At 43.3% G+C, this 21,978-nt stretch overlaps 1 protein-coding gene and 1 long non-coding RNA gene across 4 annotated transcripts in view; one reads left to right on the forward strand and one right to left on the reverse strand.

Moving 5' to 3' along the window:
• Positions 1-18,891, forward strand: part of LOC111861668 — a 37,186-nt gene extending 18,295 nt beyond the window's left edge. Inside the window, exons 1-4 of one of the 3 annotated variants that reach the window (XM_023846436.2) lie at positions 2,520-2,608; positions 9,519-9,780; positions 13,947-14,051; positions 15,649-18,891. In XM_023846436.2, the coding sequence (XP_023702204.1) occupies positions 2,539-2,608; positions 9,519-9,780; positions 13,947-14,051; positions 15,649-18,616 (3,405 nt within the window). In that variant the 5' untranslated portion in view covers positions 2,520-2,538 and the 3' untranslated portion in view covers positions 18,617-18,891. Of the gene's footprint in view, positions 1-2,519; positions 2,878-9,518; positions 9,781-13,946; positions 14,052-15,648 lie in introns of those variants that run through there. The other 2 variants (XM_023846428.2, XM_023846445.2) reach the window with 2 other exon arrangements.
• LOC117282107 overlaps positions 1-21,978 on the reverse strand; it is a 104,389-nt gene that overhangs the window by 30,014 nt on the left and 52,397 nt on the right. The window contains exon 2 of the long non-coding RNA XR_004512724.1: positions 14,701-14,837. This is a non-coding gene — a long non-coding RNA (uncharacterized LOC117282107). The remainder of the gene's footprint in view (positions 1-14,700; positions 14,838-21,978) is intronic.

Genomic DNA, 21,978 nt, shown 5'->3' on the forward strand with positions numbered 1-21,978 from the left:
TTACCGTGTTCACAAGTGCCCTCCACCGGTCCCTATCCTGAGCCAGATCTATCCAATCCATACCATCCCATCCTATCTCTCTAAGATCCATTCTAATATTATCCACCCATCTACGCCTTGGTCGTCCCTGTGGTCTTTTTCTTTCCGGCTCTCCCACCAATATCCTACACGCATTCCTCGTCTCCCCCATTCGTGCTACATGCCCTGCCCACCTCATCACTCCTTGACTTGATCATACTAATTATACTTGGAGAAGAGTACAAGTTGTGAAGCTCCTCATTATTGTGAGCTCTACACAAAGCATAAACATTTTATGAACAAAATGCAGTCATAATACTATAGTAGGTGGTACAAACAGATACCACTGTAATTTAAGGAATTATATTTGTAGTAGTTTATTTGATAAAGTTATTTCCACATCACAAAGAAAAAAATATTAATTCTAACTGAATATGTTCCGTGCCATGACACAAAGGTGGGCGACACATCTAAGTGCATATTCATGTCTGATGGCTACACTTGTACAGCAGAAAGTACTAATTGTCAATGTCGATAAACAAGCAAAGCCTCTAAAATGTTATGACTCACACTTGTGTAATGATCGATTTGTCTCCGGGTCCAGTATTGGTTTATCTGACGAGGCCCTTTAACTACACACAGCAGTATGACGAGTGAGAGTCAGGATTGTGGATCCCCGCACAGAGTTCTAAACCCGGGACGTTCTGAATTCGAAACAGGAATCTTAATAATTCTTCCACAACTGTTGGTCGGTTAAATTGTCTCTGGTATTCGCCAGCAAAGTCATTCTTTGTTCCGAGTCCCACGAGACTCATGACCATATTTCACTGTGCGACGGCTCTGGGGACCTTCAGAACTTTAGGTCACTTTCTTAGTCATGTGCATATGAAGTACTTCTTCTGTTTCTTCTGTTCCCTGTCGCGCACCTGAGAGAGAACATCCAAAGATATTGTAACATTTACCCTACGCTCTTGTCAATATGTACGGTAGCCACAGATGTGAAAGGGGTGCGCAGATTTTGCAGTGGAGTTTTCCGGAGATAAGAATTACCATTAGCGACCTCATCTTTTTTCAGTAACGTGTGTAAACATAATTTCTTAATTCGAGTGTTATTCTTTATTTATATAATGAGGAACTTCATAACTTGTACTCTCCCCCAAGCACAATTAAAATGAGCAAGTCAAGGATGAGATGGGCAAGGCATGTAGCACTCATGGAGAAAAATACGGCACGTAGGATTCTGGTAGGAAAGCCAGAATGAAAGAAACCGCTACGAAGACCTAGACATAGGTGGGAGGATAATATTAAAATGGGTCTTAGAAAGGAGCCGGGATAGCGCAGTCGGTATAGCGACTGGATACGGGCTGGACGACCGAGGGGTCGGAGTTCGAGTCCCGGTAGGGTCAAGAATTTTAATTTCTCCGCGTCGTCCAGACCGTCTCTGAGGCCCATCCAGCCTCCTCCAACAGGTACCGGCGGCTTCTTCCCCAGGGATAAAGCGGCCGGGGAGTTGAGCTGGACAGTCACCTCCAACTAACGCCCAGGTCAAGAAAACGCGGATCTATACATCCACTTATCCCATTCATCTTCATGGAGGGACAACTTTACCTTTCTATCTTAGAAATCTAGAATTATCTGGCTGAGGGCTCTTGTAAACACGGGTTCCATAAAACGTCGGTACGTGTGCAAGTGGCGGGCATGTCAAGAAGGGCTCAGCTCCATGGAGTTCCTTGTTTTACATTTGCAGCTCGTAAAGCCTGTCTACCGAGGCTTTCTGTTCATTTTCGTAACGCAGACGAAGAATGCGTATAGGATATTGGTGGGAAAGCCAGAAGGCAAGAGACCACTGGGAAGATCAAGGCGTAGGTGGGTGGACAATATTAAAATGGATTTTGGAGAGATAAGATGGGATGGTATGGATTGGATTGATCTGGCTCAGGATAGGGACCAGTGGAGGACTCTTGTGAACAAGGCAATGAACCTTCGGGTTCCGTAAAATGTTGGGAAGTTCCTGAGTAGCTGCAGAATTGGCGGCTCCTCAAGAAGGGCTCAGCTCCATATGTAAGTAAGCAAGTAAAGCCTGTCTACCGTCATACAGAAAGGGAAGCAACGCGCAAATCATGAATCCAGCAGATGTTCGTGCGGTCCCGAGATATCAGAATGACAATGCAATGATCTGTCATTGTGCTGAGGGCCTCGCCATGTCGGCTGTACCTCGACTCAGCCCGATGTAGTCGCGCTCTTGCTAAAGTTACGTTAGGACACATATACCGCTAGTTTAATTTTAGAAAGGCAGAACCCGAAGTCACCCCGCGCGCGCCTTCCCTAATACCAAATACGGACCAATCTCGAATTTCTTAGGAGGGCGCCAAATTAAGAAGAGGGGGCTTAGTCTTATGTGTGAGAGAGAGGTGGTACTGCTTCGACTATAGGGGGAAATCTTGTGAAGATTTAATTTTAGCCTACTGGTGCACGGAGTTGTGCTCTCTTCACATGTTTATGGCAATCCAAGGCAGTTCTATGCGTGCTCCCGTGCTTACTGGCTCTCTTCGGCTTCTACACTGTAAAAAAAGCAGCGTGGAATTCTTGTGTAATGAAAGTATTTGTGACGTAGTAAGGGATAAGTCTGTTAAACAGTTTCGCAGTTTACACGAACTTAAATTGAGAGAATTCGTTTCCGATTTTACTCAGTGACTAACCTTGATAATTTAATGAAAATATGGCGGCCTGATAACAGGATAATTATTAGTGATATCAAGGGATTGAAATTTCCAGTGATTGCTGTAAAGATATATAGAATTTCAATGTTGAAAGTTCAGTTATGTTGTCCCAAAATTGAGAGCTGCTTTCCATTTGCAGGTATTTCAATGAAATTATTCGTGTTATGTTACATAGTGTGTTGGTTGTGTTCATATGGATGATTAATTTCACTTTTCCATTCACGTGTTAAGTCACCCAAATTCACGTTGCTGAAAAATATATATTTTTTTAATATTATTATGAATGGTGTATTTGGAACAATTATTTCAATTTATGTGATATTTATTTTTCTTTAATATAAGAGATGACAGTTCAGTTCTATAAGCTGAAAGTGCCTGCAACAAATTAATTATGAAATGCATTCATAATAAGAAATAATTTTGGAGGAATGTGTAAAATTTAATGACTTCAATATAGTGAAATATTAACATACCTTTACACTCTGGGCCTAATTAATATACTGTGTCATCCTTATACCTGAATTTTCGAAATGTGGATTAATTTAAATTAAAGATATCTTACGTTTTATTATCATATTTTCAAGTGGTTCGTAAGAATTAGTTAAGGAAAATAAAATTCTCTTTATATCATTAATTTAAAAGAAATGACTTTTCATTATAAATTCGTGAGTGTTCCATCAGAATTTAAAATAGTTATGTGTTTGTGTGTGCTAAAATCAGCCATGTTTGCTTTACACAGAGCCACTTTCCGTACTTTGCGAACTAATACTCTGTAAGTGTGACTGATCTCTTTGTGATTAAGACGAACACGAAATACGTCAACTTACACTGTAACTCCCACGCACTTCTGCGAGACCTAATTAACATCAACGTCCGTTGCAAGATTCCTTAGGTTCTCACAGTTACGACTAGGAAATTTTCTGCCTTCTGAAATGTGACTATGTTTATTCCTGTGGATATTTACCTGCCGTGATAATGCAAGGCAGCACATAGCTCTACCACAATACATGATGCGACGAAAATTGCCGTTAATTCTGTGTTGGTTTCTTGTGTTTTGTTGTGTTCAGTAGCTACTAACAATTCAATACACCTGTCTCATGTAATTCATAAGTTTAATAAATAATTTAAATTTCAGAGTTGTGTTTTGTGCGTGGGGGCGTTTCTTCAAAACATGTTCACATTTTATGCAGAAACTAATGCTAATGGTTCACCATATTTGGTCTTTGTACCCCTTGAAACAGTAAAACAAATGTATACACTGGTTGGGGGGGGGTGATACTGCACAATTCGATTTTCAATACTCTTACAGCTTGAAAAAGTTTGGGCGTAAGAGGGACGAACTGACACGAGCGAAAAAACTGCCTAAACGGGACCCTCACGATCTGTACTTCTCCCCAGAAATTATCCGAATGCTCAAATAAGATGTCACACGCATGGGCAAAAAGGGCATACCAAGTGTTGGTGGGAAAAACTAAAGGAAAGAGAAAACTAGGAAGATTCTGATGTAGATGGGAGGTAATATCGAAATGGACGTTATAGAAATAGGATGGGAGGACATGGCTCAGGACGGGGACCAGGGGCGAGATCTTGCGAACGTGGTGATGAACCTTTGGGCTCCATAAAATCCAAACTACAAATACAAATAATGCCCACAGAAAGAGGTTATCAACGAAAATGCCGAAAATGGGGGCTTATGGGGCCTGTTTTCTTTTTTAATGCTAGTGGGGTGGGACTAAGTCCCTTGTACTGCGGCCACTTCTGGCCTATTGTACCAGCCCCAGATGATAGGTGAGGGTGATTGTGGAGCAATTGGTGGAATTGGTGTCAGGGAAAACCGAAGTACTCGGAGAAAACCTGCCCCAGCGCCACTTTGTACACCACAAGTCCCACTTGACCAGAACAGACTAACCGCTTGACCTATGGCGCGGCCTTGGCCTCTGGTTTGGTTCCCCTATGGGTACTGGCACCAGTCTAAACAAAGACAAGAACTTGTATTAAGTTGCAGTTTACCTAACGACGCTGTCGGCAGCTTGGAGTGATAGGTTTAGGGTGAATAATGCATTGGAAAACATGTGGCAAGGTAGGGTCACAGCCTAATTCGAAATACTATCCCAGAATCTACCTCGGGGGCTGAGGAAACCCACGTGAACCCTCATGCAGGGTAATAATGCCCAGGTCAAGATTTGAAGTGGAATCTCTGAAGTGCAAGTCACGTGCATTACCAGTTGAGTCACCTTTCTTATTTACATGTATGNNNNGGGGTTGGATCTGAACGAGAGACAGGACGTGATATGTGCGCAGAGGAAATCTTGCACGCGGAAGCTTCATAACGTGTGTAATCCGGATATGGGGAGACGAGAATTGCCTACAAAATTTTAGCCGAGAAATCTGAAGTAAAAAGGCCACTCGGCTGAGCTGACTGTCGATAATAATATAATAGTAAAATGAATTCCAAATAAATAAATATGCGGGGGGGTGTGGTCTGCGTTTATCTGGCTCAGCCTCCAGTGGCGGGTTCTTCCCATCATGGTAATGAACTCTTTGCTGCTATAAAGGATGGGGAATGTCTTGACCAGGAAAATATTCCGCCCCCAAACCCCTTGGAAAGCAGAGGTGGCTGTGGTTTTGCGTAGAAACAATTGAACATTCTCGTCCCTTCTTTCACAGTGAAGTATAGATGGCGCGGATGTCGAGAAGCTATGAGGTGCGCGCGCATATATTCGGGTAGGCACTTAGATTGCTTTGCTTGTGACCCTGCAGACCGTTTACGTGCTTCTCTATATACCTCTATTTTAAACAATGTATCACCCTGCAGTAAAGACGTTTCTATTTGCGATCGCTTGGTATTCTGAACGGCAGCCGGGATAGATAGCTCAATCGGTATTGCGACTGGCTACGAGCTGGAGTTCCAGTTCCGTTGGGGACAAGAATTTTCACTTCTCCATGTCGTCCAGACCGGCTCTGGGGCCCATCCAGCATCCTATGTAATTGGTACCAGGGGATCTTCCCCCGGGAGTAAATCGGCTGGGGCGTGTAGTTGCCCACTCATCTCCAGCTAGTGCTGACGTCAAGAAAATGTGGATCTATACATCCACTCCCCCATACGCCTTCATGGAGTAATGTTTGATTAGTTAAGCACGTGGACAACTTTACCTTTTTTTACCTTTGGTATTCTGAATGCGTTTCAAGACAGATCGGTATCACCTCTGCTGACAAAATTTCTGAACAGCCATGTTACTTAATATTAACATAGTTAAAAAAAAGAAGTAAAGTTATCCCTGTAACAGGCCGTGGAGGCACATAGGGTTGTGAGATGTTTAGGTTCCCACTTTTTCTAGGCAATCGGCTCACAGATGGCGGTGATACTGCCAGTCTTACTCGCCGACCGCCCTTTACCCCCAAGAACATTCCTGGTACTCATTTATGTTAGAGGCTGAGCCGACCCCAGGGCCATAGTGCGGCTGAAAGATTTAGGTAAATTAAAAAAAAATCCAATGACCTTATCGGGATTCGATCTCGCGACCTTCCGGCTTGTAGCATAGTTCCCCAGGATGTACATAGACTGCAGCTAATATAAACACTGCTTCACATCGCATTTGTTCCCCACTGAACCATTAACAGACTCGAAGGAGCTGAGACCTTCTTGAGGATCTGACAGTCGCTCAACTGCTCGCGACACACTGCCTTTTATAGAATCCCAGAGTTCATTACCGTGTTCACAAAAGCCGCCAGAGGTTCATATTCTTAGCTAGATGAAACCTGTCTATACCCTTCAATTCTATTTCCTCAAGATTCATTTTAATATTATCTGACAAACCATATATCGTTCTTCTGAATGTAATTTTATACCGTAAGTATACCGCCTATAATGCAACAATAACCTTACATAAAAGACAGTAAATTATATTTAATATACCAAAAGTTTTTGTTAAATGCTTCAAAATGTTATTAAATGTATACGTGCATTTCCTTGTTGCAACATGTTTCGGCCACACATGGACCATCATCAGGTAACTTTTTTTTTGGAGACTGTACACTTTATCTTCTGTGCCATTAGGCGCATCCTTGTCTCTTTTATCTCTTCCTTTCGCAGAATATTTCCATTGTCTCTTCTCTGGCGGCTATTTCAGTGGTTTTATGCCGCTTACTTTGTTGTGTATTTTTCTAGTGCGCTCTTCCCTTTTGTCGCCCTTCTGAGTGATCTCAACCCTTCAGAGGAAATGATACGGATATATTTAAATTAGTGTAATACCCGTTCAAAATTCAACGGAAGTCTCATTATTCGCTGTAGGCATATTAAGCTTCAGTATTATCAATTTCCCCTGCTTTCTCCCGTGTATCCATCCTTACATGCCATCGAGTGATATGTCTAGGCCAAAGTTTAACGCAATCTCCCTCGAATAATACACACAAATATCCAATCGTTAACCGCCTCCTTCATATAGTGCACTACACTCGATGTATAAACAAAAAGAAAACAAATTCCGTGGCCTGTAGTCCGCAAGTGAACTATACCGACTGAGCTACCGCCGCTTGTCGGCGAAGTTAGTGCCAACTTTAGCGGATAGAGGGTGTCGCGTGGTCAGCGCAGCGGATCCCCACTGCCTTTAATCTCGGTTTTCTAGACCGGAGCCGCTATTTCCTTGAAATAGCTCCTCAATTATCCTCAACACTCGATGTATCCACATCAGAAATATTATAAAATCTCACAGAATAGACACGACACACTGAAACAAAAGGCTTGCTCCCTAGTTCACGATGTAACTGCAATCTAACGTTCATTCAGCGTGTTAACGCTCAACATTTTGTTGCTATGGTAACCAAAAATTTCATAACGACGGTGACAAACCTCACGTTTATAATATACATATATAAGAGAGAGAGAGAGAGGGGTGCGAATTGTGGCGCTCATTGGTGACCCAATACCGAAAACGTAGCAGTTACACAAACCCGTTAACACTTTTGAGTCACTGTTGTAAACAGCATGTCTATAAACCGCCCGTCCCTCACCCCCCCCCGGGCCCGACGGAACTATTCTTAACGCTACTCAATTTGTAACTCAGCCCACCAGAATTCCGTTTCGGAACTTCCTGCCGCCATCTTGGTAACATACAAGTGAAAGTTAGTGGATTATTTTGCGACGCTGTCTGTAGCTCACACTATACGGCGTCAAATGGTAGGCGAACTCAGTGATTGAGGCTAGCTCTTTCTAAGGGACCCAACAGAACAGGTGTTTTCCCTCACCTGAGGACACCTGGACAAAGTGACGCTGGGGCAGGTTTTCTCCGAGTACTTCGGTTTCCCCTGCCAATCTTCATTCCACCAATTGCTCCACAATCACCCTCACCTATCATCTGGGGCTGGTACAATAGGCCAGAAGTGGCCGCAGTACAAGGGACTTAGTCCCACCCCAGTAGCAATAAAAGAAAAAATGCGTCATAATCAGGTATCGTTACGTCTTTACTGGAGAGCTGTTAAATTCTATGTTTTCGATAAAGATGGAAACATAAATCTGTATAAGGGAGATCTCGTTTGAAAACACAGTGTTATTCTTTCGTATAGCAAGTGTCACGTAACTTCGAACAAGGCCAAGAGTAACCTTGAATGCGCAGAAGAAAATTGCACAACTGGCCGCCTGTCACTTCTCACACACTCGAACCCACCCCCTTGTCTGAAAATTTTCTTCTGCGCATTCAAGGTTACTCTTGGCCTTGTTCGAAGTTACGTGCCACTTGCTATAATGTTGCCTACTCAAGGTATGACGTACTCTTAAAGATGTCTCAGACAGAGAATATCACAATTTATTTGCATACAAAGGAAGTCTCAGCACCTCTAAAACTATCTATTGAAAAAGGATCCATTCATTGAGCAAAAACGAAAAAGGAATGCAGTACAGTTTCAAAACAACTGTCGTCAGAGCCATCTCATAGTTTAACAAGGAAACTCTGGTAAACTTTTAACGTCCGATCCCGAAAAAGACTTGATACAGTGACGTATGGAGAACGCTTAAAACTATCGCACAGAATTACTGGGGTTTTGCACTTTTTCCATAGTCCGCAATTCTAGATAATAGAGGACACGACGTTCCGGAAACTGGATCTGCTTCCGTCTTCAGGTGAGAAAGGAAGACACCTACTCAGTTGGGCCCCTTAGAAACATCTAATCTCAACCTAAAATTCCGGACGATGGAAAAAGTCCAAACCCCCAGTAATTCTGTGAACCCCTAAAATGTTCACTTACTCTTTGTTCTTGCCANTCCTTTAATTTCTACTGTCCTCATACCCTACCGGTACTGGTGCGTACTATCAGCCCCGTTCAGCCAACGAGGTCGGCCGTCGGTACCTGATATTTCCCCCATCTACCAGAGGCATTGGAATCTACTTGAGCGGGAAATTGTTGCCTAATTTGGCTCAGAGGTCTCCTACAGACATAAGGATCTTTTACGTGCCGTAAATCTACGACACGGGACCCACGGCTTAAAGTTACCCCTAGACTACGGAGGCCGCTTGTGGCCTAATCTAAGTATTATCCCAGTATTTACCCGGAAGAGCTGATTAAAACCATGAGATACGAACCTCAACCAGGATGGACAGTGCCCAAGCCGAGGTTCTATCCGGGCACTTCCCCAACAAAACCCAGGACAACTACCTCTAGACCAATCTGTTCCATCTAACTGTGATTTCGCCTGAAGTATGGTGGCCCTGTATGCACCCCCTGTCCATGTTTCGATACACTGCGGGCCGATGAAACTTATGTGATGTGTTGTTGCTTGGTGTGCAGTGCCAGGGGAAATTATGCAAAGGGAAGCCGACCTGTCACCAGTCACTGACTTGCCAACTGAAGACAGTTCAACTGTGACCAGAGTCGCCCTTGCTGAAGACGAATCAGTTCCGAACACGATGACCGTGAAAGAGGAGGCGGAAGCTGAAGACGATGACGAGCAGCAGATGATGTGTGACAGCCCGGTGCTGCCGTCTGTGGAGGCCTCCTCAGGGGGCGAACAACACCCGAATACTGTGGAGCACGGACCACACGAGATCAGGTACGGTAGAACTAATCTCAGCAGGGGGGCGGCTTCCATTATAAGCTCATTAGCATGAAACATCTATATACTAAGCGAGTGGATTGGCGTAGCGATGACAGTCTAGACTAGGAAGGCGCTTGCTTCAAATCTCGACAGGGACACCTATTATCATGACTCAGGATCCTGTCATTTTCCTCAGTCCCTCCAGTTAACATGAGGACGTCACTTCGATTAGGCTAAGGTCGCTGCTTTCAAAATCACGGATCAATCATTCTATCATTTAACGCTACACACTTCAGAATCCGAAAGCGTCATAAAACAAACAACATATGACACAATAAACTAATGCTTTTCGCTGCATGCACTTCTGAGGAAACCATAGTGAAGATAAACTTCTCCCCTTGCTTAATTAAGCATCACGCCATGAAAACAAATTAGGGAGTGGCTGCAGTATTGACTTCGGCAACAAAATGAAGTGAGTGGTCAGTTTCACGCCCCGGCCGCTTTCCCCTCCCACAGGGGAAACATCACCGGTATCCACTGGATAGGAAAGCAGAGGGACGCCAGAGCCGGTTAGGAAGTCTCACTTACTCGTGGAGCTGAGCCCTTCTTGAGAAGCCGCCAATTCTGCAGCTACTCAAGAATTTCCCAGCATTTCATGGAACCATTACCGTGTTCGCAAGAGACCTCCACTGGTCCCTATCCTGAGTCGGATCAATCCAATCCATACTACCCCATCCTATCTCTCTGAGATCCATTTCAGTATTGTCCACCCACCTAAGTCTTGGTCTTCCCATTGGTCTCTTTCCTTCCGGCTTTCCCACCAATATCCTATATGCATTTCTCGTATTCCCCATTCGTGCTACATGCCCTGCCCAGCTCATCCTCCTTGACTTGATCATTCTAATTATACTTGGAGAAGAGTACAAGTTATGAAGCTCCTCATTATGCAGTTTTCTCCAACCTCCTGTCACTTCATCCCTCTTCAGTCCAGATATTCTCGCCAACACCCTGTTCGCTAAGAGGTCTAGAGCAGAAAGAAATCTCTTATCCCTACCATAAGTCGAACCTTGATCACTCGATCGTCCAGACCGTAGCCTAGCCTCTGTACCGGATTTGAGGTCCTCACACCGGTGGTTATGAAGTGTTCTGGAATATAACGCCGTGTACTCCGTTTCAAGTCAACGGAGACGTCTAATTGCTACCCGCTTCGTGCTTATTTTTCGATCCTGAAGATGGAGGCAACATATTCCTCCGAAAACGTTGGTTAATTTGCAGCGGAGTACATGGCGTCATATCCCAGACGATACGCGTCTTATTAACCCCTGTACCCGCTGAGCTAGGCTGCACTATGTTTAAGTGTATCTTAAATCCGCAGTTATGGAAGAGGCCATTTTGAGACTTGCCCTCACTTTCTTCCCTTCCCAGTAGACTGGACAAGAAAATTGCTTACTGCGCTTCGAGGTTTCCGCCCAAGCTGTTTCACATTCACGAGGCTTGATGATTCATGAGTCACCACGTCCATTTCACTGTTCACAAGCTTTGTAACTCAATGTCATGGATACAGGTTAGTGCAACACACTTGCGTGGTTATTGCCCAATTCTGTCTAATTATATTACCATCAGCGGACTGGACTATCAGCGAATCTGGGTTCGATTCCCACCACAGACAGAAATGTTTCCCTTCCAGACAGACTCTGGAGCCAATCCATTGGGTCACATGGTCTATTAACCCTGTCACCTCCATTTCACTACTGATCCCACATTAAGGGAAGAACAGAGATTGGAGGCACACTGGCTACATTTCACAACTCACACCCCCACCCTTATTCCCACTGCGAGACTTATGCACGGTCCTCTTTCTCTCCCTGTATCACAATCGCCCTGAAGATGGCGACTGCAATGTGCACGGAAACGTTGGAACAGGCTCGACATACATCGCGAGTAAACATCAGGAGCCGAGGTTTCGGCCTGAACAGACTGAGGGTGTTTCGGAGCAGGACCTATGAAGGAGGAAGTGACAGGAGGCTTGAGACAAATGCATAACGAGGAGCTTCGTAACTTGTACTCTGCACCAGGAGGATGAGATGGACAGGGCATGTAGCACACGCAGGATGACATGCGCCAAAAATTTTACTTGGGAACCCTGAAGGAAAGAGATCATTTCAAGGGCAGATTGGGGGATAATATTAAAATGGATCTTTAGGAAATAAGGTCTGAGGACAGTGATTGGATTCATCTGGATCAGTGACGTGCTCTTGTGAACACGGCAATAAAACTGCGTGTTTCACAACAGACTGGAAATTTCTTCACTAGCTAAGCAACAAGCAGCTCCGTGGAATTAGTGTTTAGGATTGAGTTCAATGGCGGGCTATTGTAAACACGGAACTAAACCTCCATGTTTCAGAGAAGGCTGGTTGAGCAAATGCTCGCCTTTCAAGGACTTGGCTCCGTGGGGTGAGTTAAATGAATCTATTAGCGAGTCTCAGAAATAATCAGACCTGAAGCTGCGTCCAGTTCCTGTCTGAATAACTTCTGGGGTCAAAGAGTCGAAATGTAAACGTCATCGTATGATGAATCTTATATTGAAAGCACCTGTTCCACACAGCCCAATGCCACCGCAGTGGTTCAGCTGACATGCGCAGACTGAATGAACAAGCTACATCAACGGATGAACGTTCGATTGTCCATCTGCGATATTCTATGCCTATTATGTTCACCGCTTAGTGATTTTTAAAACCGTTCATATTGAGATCGCTTCGTCCGTACGTACGCTTGAAACACGCCCAGAACCACTCAACAGTTTGTTATTAAATTTGATACTGGAGAGTTTTAATAAAGTAGTTTGTCGAGAAATTAAAATTTAGTTAAAATCAGAGGTGGGTGGAACATCGGATACTATATATTAAGATCTGCACGCATTTCGGCGCGTATCTTGAGCGTAATTCGTCAGATATTGTCACGTGATGGACTATAGACGGGTTTTGGATTGATAGCTGGATTTATCGGACTCTGACACAGCGAATGACTGCAATTTACATTTCACGAAGATTGGTACAAACGTTCAAGCAATATTAAGGTTTTGCCTCAGCAATCTGAGAGACTGTAATGTTGGTATTATTGATGAGGGTTTTATAAGTTCGCCGTTCAGATGGGCTCAGGTTCCATGACATACAACCAAGTTTCATAGAGATAGGTTCAGGCTTTCAAAAGTTATTAGGGGACATACACATATAGACAAATGGGCACACAGACAACATGGTGATCTCACAAGCCTACTTTTAGGTATTTTTCAATAGCAGGGAAAATAGACTACAAATAAACGGTATACATACTTCCCTAACCTATATATTCACTAAGCAACAATGATCTTCCCAACATACGCGAAGATTAAAGAACAATCAACAATGGATCTCCGAACACACGCGAATAATACGAAGTATTCTTGAACACACGCGAACATTACCGAACAATCAACAATGGATCTCTGAACACACGCGAATAATACGAAGGATCCTTGAACATACGCGAACATTACCCAACAATCAACACTGGATCTTTCAACACACGCGAATAATACCCAACAATCAACAACGGATCTCTGAACACACGCAAATAATACCCAACAATCAACAACGGATCTCTGAACAGACGCGAATAACACGAAGTATCACATTTTTTGTAATAATTAAATGGAGTTTCCTCGCACTTAAATTAATTTCTTCTGTCGATCGCGCTGGTTAAGTGTACGATGTCAACAAGTTTAGATTCTGAGCTGTGACACCATGTAATCTTGTACGTGGATCTCTCGCTACCGTACACACAAGAAACAGGTCTGCTATTCTTTGTTCAGAACATCTCAGACCATACGTAATACCTTCTTAAGTAGGCAACAAACAGCCTTACAGAAGAGAACTCTTGTGTCTTCAGAGACATCTCCGTCATGAGGATTCTGGTTCTCAACTATGTTCAAATCTAGTAATTTGTCAATGATTATGCAACTATCTATGTCACGATGACGCAACCTTGAAGATGGTTTGGACACAGTATATCATAGTGGTAGCACGTAACCTTTACGATGCTGTCTATCTTCAAGTAATAAGCAAAATATTAATAACAAATATACACGTACGTATTCAGCAGGAAACAAAGATATGTGATTGAATTGTCTTCGTGTGTTGTAGCCCTGTGACAGAGGAGAGGCTACCAGAGTCGCCCACGAGTGTTGTGAGTTCTCCCTCGGTCTGTTCCCCCCAGAGGCAGCAGACGACAGAGAAGGTGAAGAACAGGTGAGCATCAGATTAGATAACTTTCGGTACACCTTGCCTCCAGGTAGCTCCTCAATTTACGGTCCATTTAAATGCTAATCATAACATACGATGTTAACCGAAGAACTCTTGTCTCCTAAGATGTAATTCTATGTAACCTGAGGGGCGTTTACCGACATTTCAGAAGAACAGCCTCCATTTTCAGGGTCGAAGAGTAAGCAAAGTAAGTAAACAAGCAGGCAGCAAGCATTGTTTAATCTACTTGCTGATTGTTTGGCTTACTTTTCGACCCTGAAGATGGAAGTAGTTCTCAAGAAACATCCGTAAAACTTTTACCACACTACATGACGTCATATCCCAGAAGGTGTTAAACTCTTCGGTCGTCGCTATGAAAATTTCAAAATCAGCAAGTAGGATTGTACTGAACTGGAGATTCTCACAACAGTGAGTATGAACAGTGGGTTATGACGTCGTGAAGTCCAGTGAAAATCAATCTCTGCAAGCTCTGTTCCCTGCCCCATGCTTGGTTTACTCTTCCACCTTGAAGATGGAGGCACTACATTCACCTCGCCGGTTTATATCTCAGAAGACAGACGACTTCAAGTAAAATTACGCTATATTAAAGAGGGCAATTAAAAATACACGCCAACAGAACTAAATTAGTGAATACCTGGATTAGCTAGCTCTATGGACCTTGGATCGATTCCCAGGGTTGACTTGGTCATTATAGCTTATTCTGGGTCCTTAGTGAAGGCCGATACAGTACTACTGCGCAGACTGTCATGTCTCCTCACTTCCCAGTGCTACCTGAAACCAAAAAAAAACATCCTTACACCTGAACATCGAATGTCGAGGTTGAGGTGACAAACTTGCTTTGTATTCGGGAGGTACGGGGCTCAAATCTCGGCTCAGAAGCCGGATATTCTGAGCATTTCCTGGTTCCCGCCAGTCACTCCAGGCGAATGCCGGAATAATGCCTCAAATTAGAATACCGCAATGTTCAATTTTTAGGACACCACAATCGTCTTAATTTCAACCTGCTCTGCCTGGCCCAACAGACAGGACGGGAACACGAAGGCTCGGTCCAGTCTTCAATAAAATTATCACCCTATGAACAGTCACGCCAGTTTCCTTTCGCATACCTTCCAGTTCACTATTCCCTAATCATCCAGTCATTCGAAGCTATACAAAGATAAACACTAACAGCGTCAACACACAAATCGTACATGAATATTAAATATATAAATAATCACTAGAAACATCAGCATAAGTTCTATATCAAATAAATAGTAGTTTCTTTTTTTCAAATTTAATTTGGCGTAACTCAGCTTNATCATTTCCTCACTCTTTAAACTGAGGGCTTCATATCTGATATTCCACTTCATGAAGTCAAGAGTACATTGTAGTATGTCCACCATTCCTCTAAGAAATTTCATATTTTATAGATTATTTTGGTTATGTGACGCCAAGCAGTCTGGCAGAATGTTAACCAAAATATTTCAGAGGAACCTGCTGCTTCCATCTTCCAGTATCTATCCTGAAGACACTGATCTTCAGTCAGCACTGAAATAACCTCAAATCTGGTATTGTTTTTGTTAATTTACTCATTTTCCTACAGAGGTCGCCGTCGATCGCGATGGAAACTGAAGTTTCATCACCAGGCTCTCCCCCCTGAGTACCTGGATCATTACGAGGCCTCCATGGCACAGCATGAGGCCAACAGGGGCACAGGTTATAAGCAGAATGCCTCCATTACTGAGAAAACAGTATCAGGTGCCAGGTCATCTACTGACAAAACAGGGTCATCAGTTGGTGAGAAGTCAGCCAAGTCACCTATCAAGTGTCTCCCTATCAAGACCGAGCCTGAAAACCAGTCTGTGCAATTCCCCACCGCCCCTCCTCTTGTCTTAAACACAGCCGGCACCCCAGGAGAACAACTGAGACTCATACCTCTGCAGACTTTAGGACTGGGTGGGGGTGAAGGCGATATTATGGCAAAGCTGCAGAGTGACTTCCAGAGGCACAGTGTGGACGATGAAGTCAGTATCATCAAGGAGAGAAGACCAGCGGTGAATCTCAGTGGGAACAAATGTGCGCAGCAAGGCAAAGGATTGTTAGGATCTCTGTTATCAGAGTCGGCAGGTGACAGCAAAAGTGTCCCTCCACTGGACAGCATCAAGAGACGGTCTTCTGTAATCATGTCATCCTCTTCAGCAAATTGTAACAGCATGAGGATGTCCACTCCATCAACTTCACAACAACACAATCCAAGTTGCACGACGAGCAAAGTGATGAAGTACCAAGACCTGCCCTACATGGGTGAGATAACTCTAGACAACATGAAGCCAAGGCGAGGTAGAAAGCCAAAGAAGGCAGATATCTGTCACCTCATTTACAAAAATTATGGTACCATATTTCCTGGAGCTCCTAACAGCAACATTCTAACCGAGACAGAGGAACAAGGCACCAACAAACGGCGACTTCAGCAAGAAAGTTCACAACAAGTGATACCTGCTGCAAAGGCAAAGCCTGAAGTGTCATCCATCACACCATCAGGAATCAAGTGCCGGGCCATAGAGTCTTTACGGGGAGAAGGTACTCAAATCAACCACGCTGATGTGCAGAACAGAATCATCAGCAGTCTGTTGGAGAGGAGGCTTACTGCTGCAACACTACAAGATGCCAATAGAAAGAACCTGTTTGGGAGCCTGCATGACTTGAACTACGGTGGCGCATGGAACAAGAGAACCACACCTGTGCCGCCAGTCTCGCCCTCGCCTACGGCATCTTGCAGTGATGAGCCACTGAATCTCTGTGTAAAGGACCTGAATCAACTGAAGATAAGACTCTTGAGGAAACATGGCAACTTTTATGAGCCTCGCACTTCCACCGTTACAACAAACAACACAAGGCCAGGGACATCTCCTGCGTCCATTAAGAGTGAACCTAACAATAATTCATCGTCTAGTGACATGGAAGAGTTACTGGAAGTCAGTGATGAGTCCCCAAAGTTTGCTGGTACACCCGATGGCAGTAGAAACCAAACCCCGGTTCGAACAGTGGGATCAGCAGATCCATTCCCTCCAACTATAGCAGGACTGACATTCCCCTCACCACCTGACTTCCAGGTCCCAGGAACAACTCTGCCAGGTGGCTATGTATACTGGCCAGGCACAGGAGTCTTTGTTCATCCCATGGCCTTACAGTCACAGCTCCTGTACTACCAGAAGCTTGGAGCAATACCTGTAGTTTCTATGTCACCCACAGAACAACCCATCTCAGGCCAAACATTCATCCCTACTACTCCACTTCCGATCTCTCATATCACACCGGCGCCAAATGTTCCGCTGCAACAACATGTAAATACTAAGATGATAACTACACATCCTAAACCAGAACAAAAACGGGTATCAACTCCCACCAATCCCAAAAATATAATTCCAAAGGTTTTTTCTACAATGCTCAGCCCACCCAACTCTGGGAAACCTTGTGGGGTGATGCCCTCAGAGTTGACATTCCCACGTATGAAACGGCTGGCTCCTCTGGGAAACCCCCCTCCAACTGCCGGAAGCACCGGTGCCAAGAGGAAGCGATCAGCTATATTTATTCCTCCGATGCCAAGTGAAAACAATGCAAATCCCACCACAGAAGTGAGCATCTGTAAGTTCAAATTTACTGGTGGCGCAAAACCCAGTCTGCAGGAGAAGAAGATGTTATCAGTGGATTCTGGAGGTAATTTCCGCTACTACAGTGGCACGGGTGATAAATCAATGCGTGGATATGAATTCTTCCCAAGAGAATCTCTCCAACAGTCTGCAGGAGCTGGTGGCGGATCCCCTTCTGAGCATTTTTTGGCTGCAGCTTCATCTGCAATGGCAGGAAATGATAAGATGTCTGCCGTTTCTGCTATACCAGGAAATGTATTACGAGACAGTGCTTTATCTGGGGGGTTCCCCCTGGATGAACACAAAAAATACATGTCAGCACCAGCAGGATTTCCAGTGGACACAAAACGCAATGGTTCACCGACTGCTGATTCGACTCAGTCACTGCCACTCTCTTCTGAGATGGACACTTCACGGAAGCCTTTAGATGGAAGAGAAATGTTTCCCGATCCGCAGGGAATGAAAAAGAAATGTGATAGTGGTGAAAGAATAGACTGTGGAGGAACGGATGCTGGTGACCACAGCCAACAGGGAACAGGTTCTCAGCACCTCCGCTTGCAGAGACGAAAAAGAAAGACCCGGAAGTCTCTGGCACGCGAGAAACTGGAACAGACATTCAAGGAGAAAGGTTTTCTTATTCAAACACAACAACTAGAGTCAGCAGAAGGTGCTACATACTGCAAATTCCGCCAACTGCGCAAGTTCACTCGTTACTTGTTCCGCAGTTGGAAAGACTATCTGCCTGGCAATGTAAGGGAGATGTCAGTAGCAGCAGGTGTTGCTGGACCAGGTGATGGTTCCCCTCCACCCCCTGCAGATTCTGAACTTGAGGGTGAATTGTCAAGTAATCCCCCAACACCTACTTCCACAACACAATCTGCCCTCTTAGAAGACTCCTCACTACAACCTCCAACCACATAGCTGTTGCAATTGATGGAGAAACATTTATCAGTACAAAATGTATTTCAAGAACTGGCTGTACGAACTTGTAAAGTTTTGTATAGAGTTCAGACACAAAACAGATGGGTATGGATAATTCATATAAATAATTGCAATGTTTCTGTGCTCTCATAGAACCATCTATATTATAGATGGCGCTATGGCATTACGTTTTTATTGTGAGTGGGGTGGGACTAAGTCCCTTGTACTGCAGCCACTTCCGGCCTATTGTACCAGCCCCAGATGATAGGTGAGAGTGATTGTGGGACAATTGGTGGAATGAAGATTGGCAGGGGAAACCGAAGTACTTGGAGGAAACCTGCCCCAGCGCCACTTTGTCCACCATAAATCCCACTTGACCAGACCCGGGATCGAACCCGGGACGCCGCGGTGGGAAGCCAGCGACTAACCGCTTGAGCTATGGCGCGTCCCTATGACATCACGTTACTTTCATGTATACAGATTCCATATACACACAAGTAACATAATGTTCTCTCAACGTCAGAGTCAACTAGTTCGATGGAATTCTGACAGAGACGCCATTTGACGTGGTCATAGGAACTCGCGCTTGTCTTTATGCCCTAATGGCAAGTCTTTAAAATAAACGTCATCAACTGTTACTTCCTTTTTGTAATTCTTATTGAGGTTACTACCGATTTTAAATACCAGACATGGGACAAATAATACAACAACTCACAATGGTAGTAAGCTTTTAAGGCTTCTGGTATATGATGCTGGGTAGTGAAGCAAATCATTAACAATATTTCAGAGGAACACGCCACATCCGACTCCTTCCACACTACACAAGGAGGCAGCAAGTTCCTTCGAATGGTTGGTAATGATGTGCCAGACTACACGGTGTCACATCACTGTATCCCAATAATCACTAATCTTCACAGTCATTGCCATGATAACCTCATGCAGCAGTCAGTGTCTTAGTTTTAAATAAGATGCTCTCAATTTTGTAAGGAATTAATTTACCTATTCTTTACTTCAGAAACTATGATAATTGCTTTGTATACATTTACCCATGGCCTAATGACCACATATATAAGTTTATATCAAGCTTCGAACTTCTCATAAGAGAGCACAGTGGTCCAACATCAAACTGAAATATTGTTAATCATACAAGACTGTTATATGTTTGTACACACTGTACATCATACACGTCATATTCAGGTTACTTCAGATAATCAAACATTGGTGCTATACGAGTAATGATCTTATGAAAGAGTGTATGTGATTAGTAACAATATTCTTATACTAATTTTTCAAGTTATGTGACAATGGTCTGACATAACAATTAGGACATCTATCTGGTCTTTGTCCTTTAGTCTAAGTTTCATATAAAAATCACAATGTTCTGGAAATGTTTCCTATCCCCACAGCCATCTGAAGAAGGAAGTAAAACCCATTTCCAAAATGCTGTGAGTTATTTATAAAAACTAGGTTAACGGACAAAGGCCTAATAAACAGCCTAAAACGTTATAATATTCTTGTTTTAATGCACAAAGATTGTAGAAAATCCTGAACAAACGTGAAGTGTTTGTCTTTGGAGGTGTGAAATTGACTGTGATGATAATAAGCAGGTTAGTGCTATGCCCAAAGTTGAAATGACGCTTCCAGAGCTTTAGAACTATGTTCTGTACACAAAAATTAGGTTCAATGTGAAGTTAATTTTCACAGAAGTTTACAGCCTTCTTTATCATGAACTACGTGCCATAAATTACCAAAGACTTGATATTCACAGCTTTCTAACCATTCTAGCTATGTTAAAATCTATGGGTAGACCAAATATTTTAAGCTTTTTGCATAAGTGGGAAAAATGTTCTCTATTTTTCTATAAGATTACATATATATAAGCAAAGCTAAGCAGGGAAATCTTAACTTGAATCAAATGTATTAATGTGATCTCCCACACTTGACACCAGATAGCTACAATTATTCAGCACCCGTATATGAAATATCTGTACAGTCTTCTGGAATCTGAGACCACACAATATGGTAGACAGTTGGAGGAACATGCTACCTCCATCTTCAGGTTCATTCGAAACATCAGTACCCATCTAAAATGTTCGCTTAGTGGGGGGTGGAGTCCAACTGGATCCACTCGGCACGGTGGCCACTGATTGGCCTAATGTAGCCTGCCCCGGGTGATTATGATGGAGAATTTGGTGGAATGAAGATTGGGAGGGGAAAGCTAAGTACTCGGAGAAAACCTGCCACAGCGCCACTTTGTCCATCACAAATCCCAATTGACCAGACCCGCGATCGAACCCGGGCCACTGCAGTGGGAAGCCGGCAACTAACTGCTTGAGCTATGGCGCAGCCCCAGTACCCATCTACCATACTGTATGATGTCACAGCCAAGAAATATGTATGCTTAAATGTTTATCCATCTCAGTCCGATAATCATCTTATGTCTAATGGGTAAACTACCGTCACATTCTTCCACATTTTGAAAGCTTTCCCTTACTTTATCACTTGATCCATCTAGCCACAAGAGGTCCTATGAGAGGTCCCTTTTCAATTTCCCTTTTTCTAAAAAATACAACAACCATTTTATAAATTCTTTAGCCTGCCTTCTTTCCAATGTGTCTGGAGCCTCTCGGGAGCAAGAAATAGCTCATTTAGTGTAGCAAATAGGATATAAGCTGGATGACCAATGAATCAGGACAAGAAGTTTTCTGTTTCCCACAGAATCCAGACTGGCTGTAGGACCCAGCCAGCAACCTATGACTATTTTGTGTGTAACTGGCCTGAAATATGTTCATTACTTGGACAGGTTGTTAATTTTTATACTGATGTAATAAAATAACCAAAGACCGTTTTCACTTATTTAAATATTAATATGCTTTATAAGTGGGTGAGGTTGGGATTCATCTAACAGCTAGTCAAAAGAATTAGTAATACCAAACTGACTCATGAGTGGAACATAAAATTGTAGCATACATGTGATTAAGAGAAATAGGTGATAAACTGAAGGCTGTCAGTAACACCGTTGCATGCTTATGTGCAGGTTCGTTTCACAAAGTCATGAACATAAACCTCAATCCACTGCTATACATAAAACAGACTTGGTAAAATTGAAACTATTCCTACTTTTCACTGCTAATAAATTTAGGTGTGAAATAATGTGATTAATCTTTAAAATACATATACCAGGATGAAAATACATCATATTATTTTAATTCTGCAAATATACATAAAGTGTATCTTAATAAATTATTAGATTACAATGATGTTTCTAAGCCTATAAATTAGCTGTGATATCACTGTATGAGGAATCACTATGCAGAGTTATGGTGAGACTCGGTAAAGCGTATGATCAGACACACATTTTA

The sequence above is a fragment of the Cryptotermes secundus genome, unplaced genomic scaffold (genome assembly GCF_002891405.2).
Source record: "Cryptotermes secundus unplaced genomic scaffold, Csec_1.0 scaffold136, whole genome shotgun sequence".
Lineage (NCBI taxonomy): Eukaryota > Metazoa > Arthropoda > Insecta > Blattodea > Kalotermitidae > Cryptotermes > Cryptotermes secundus.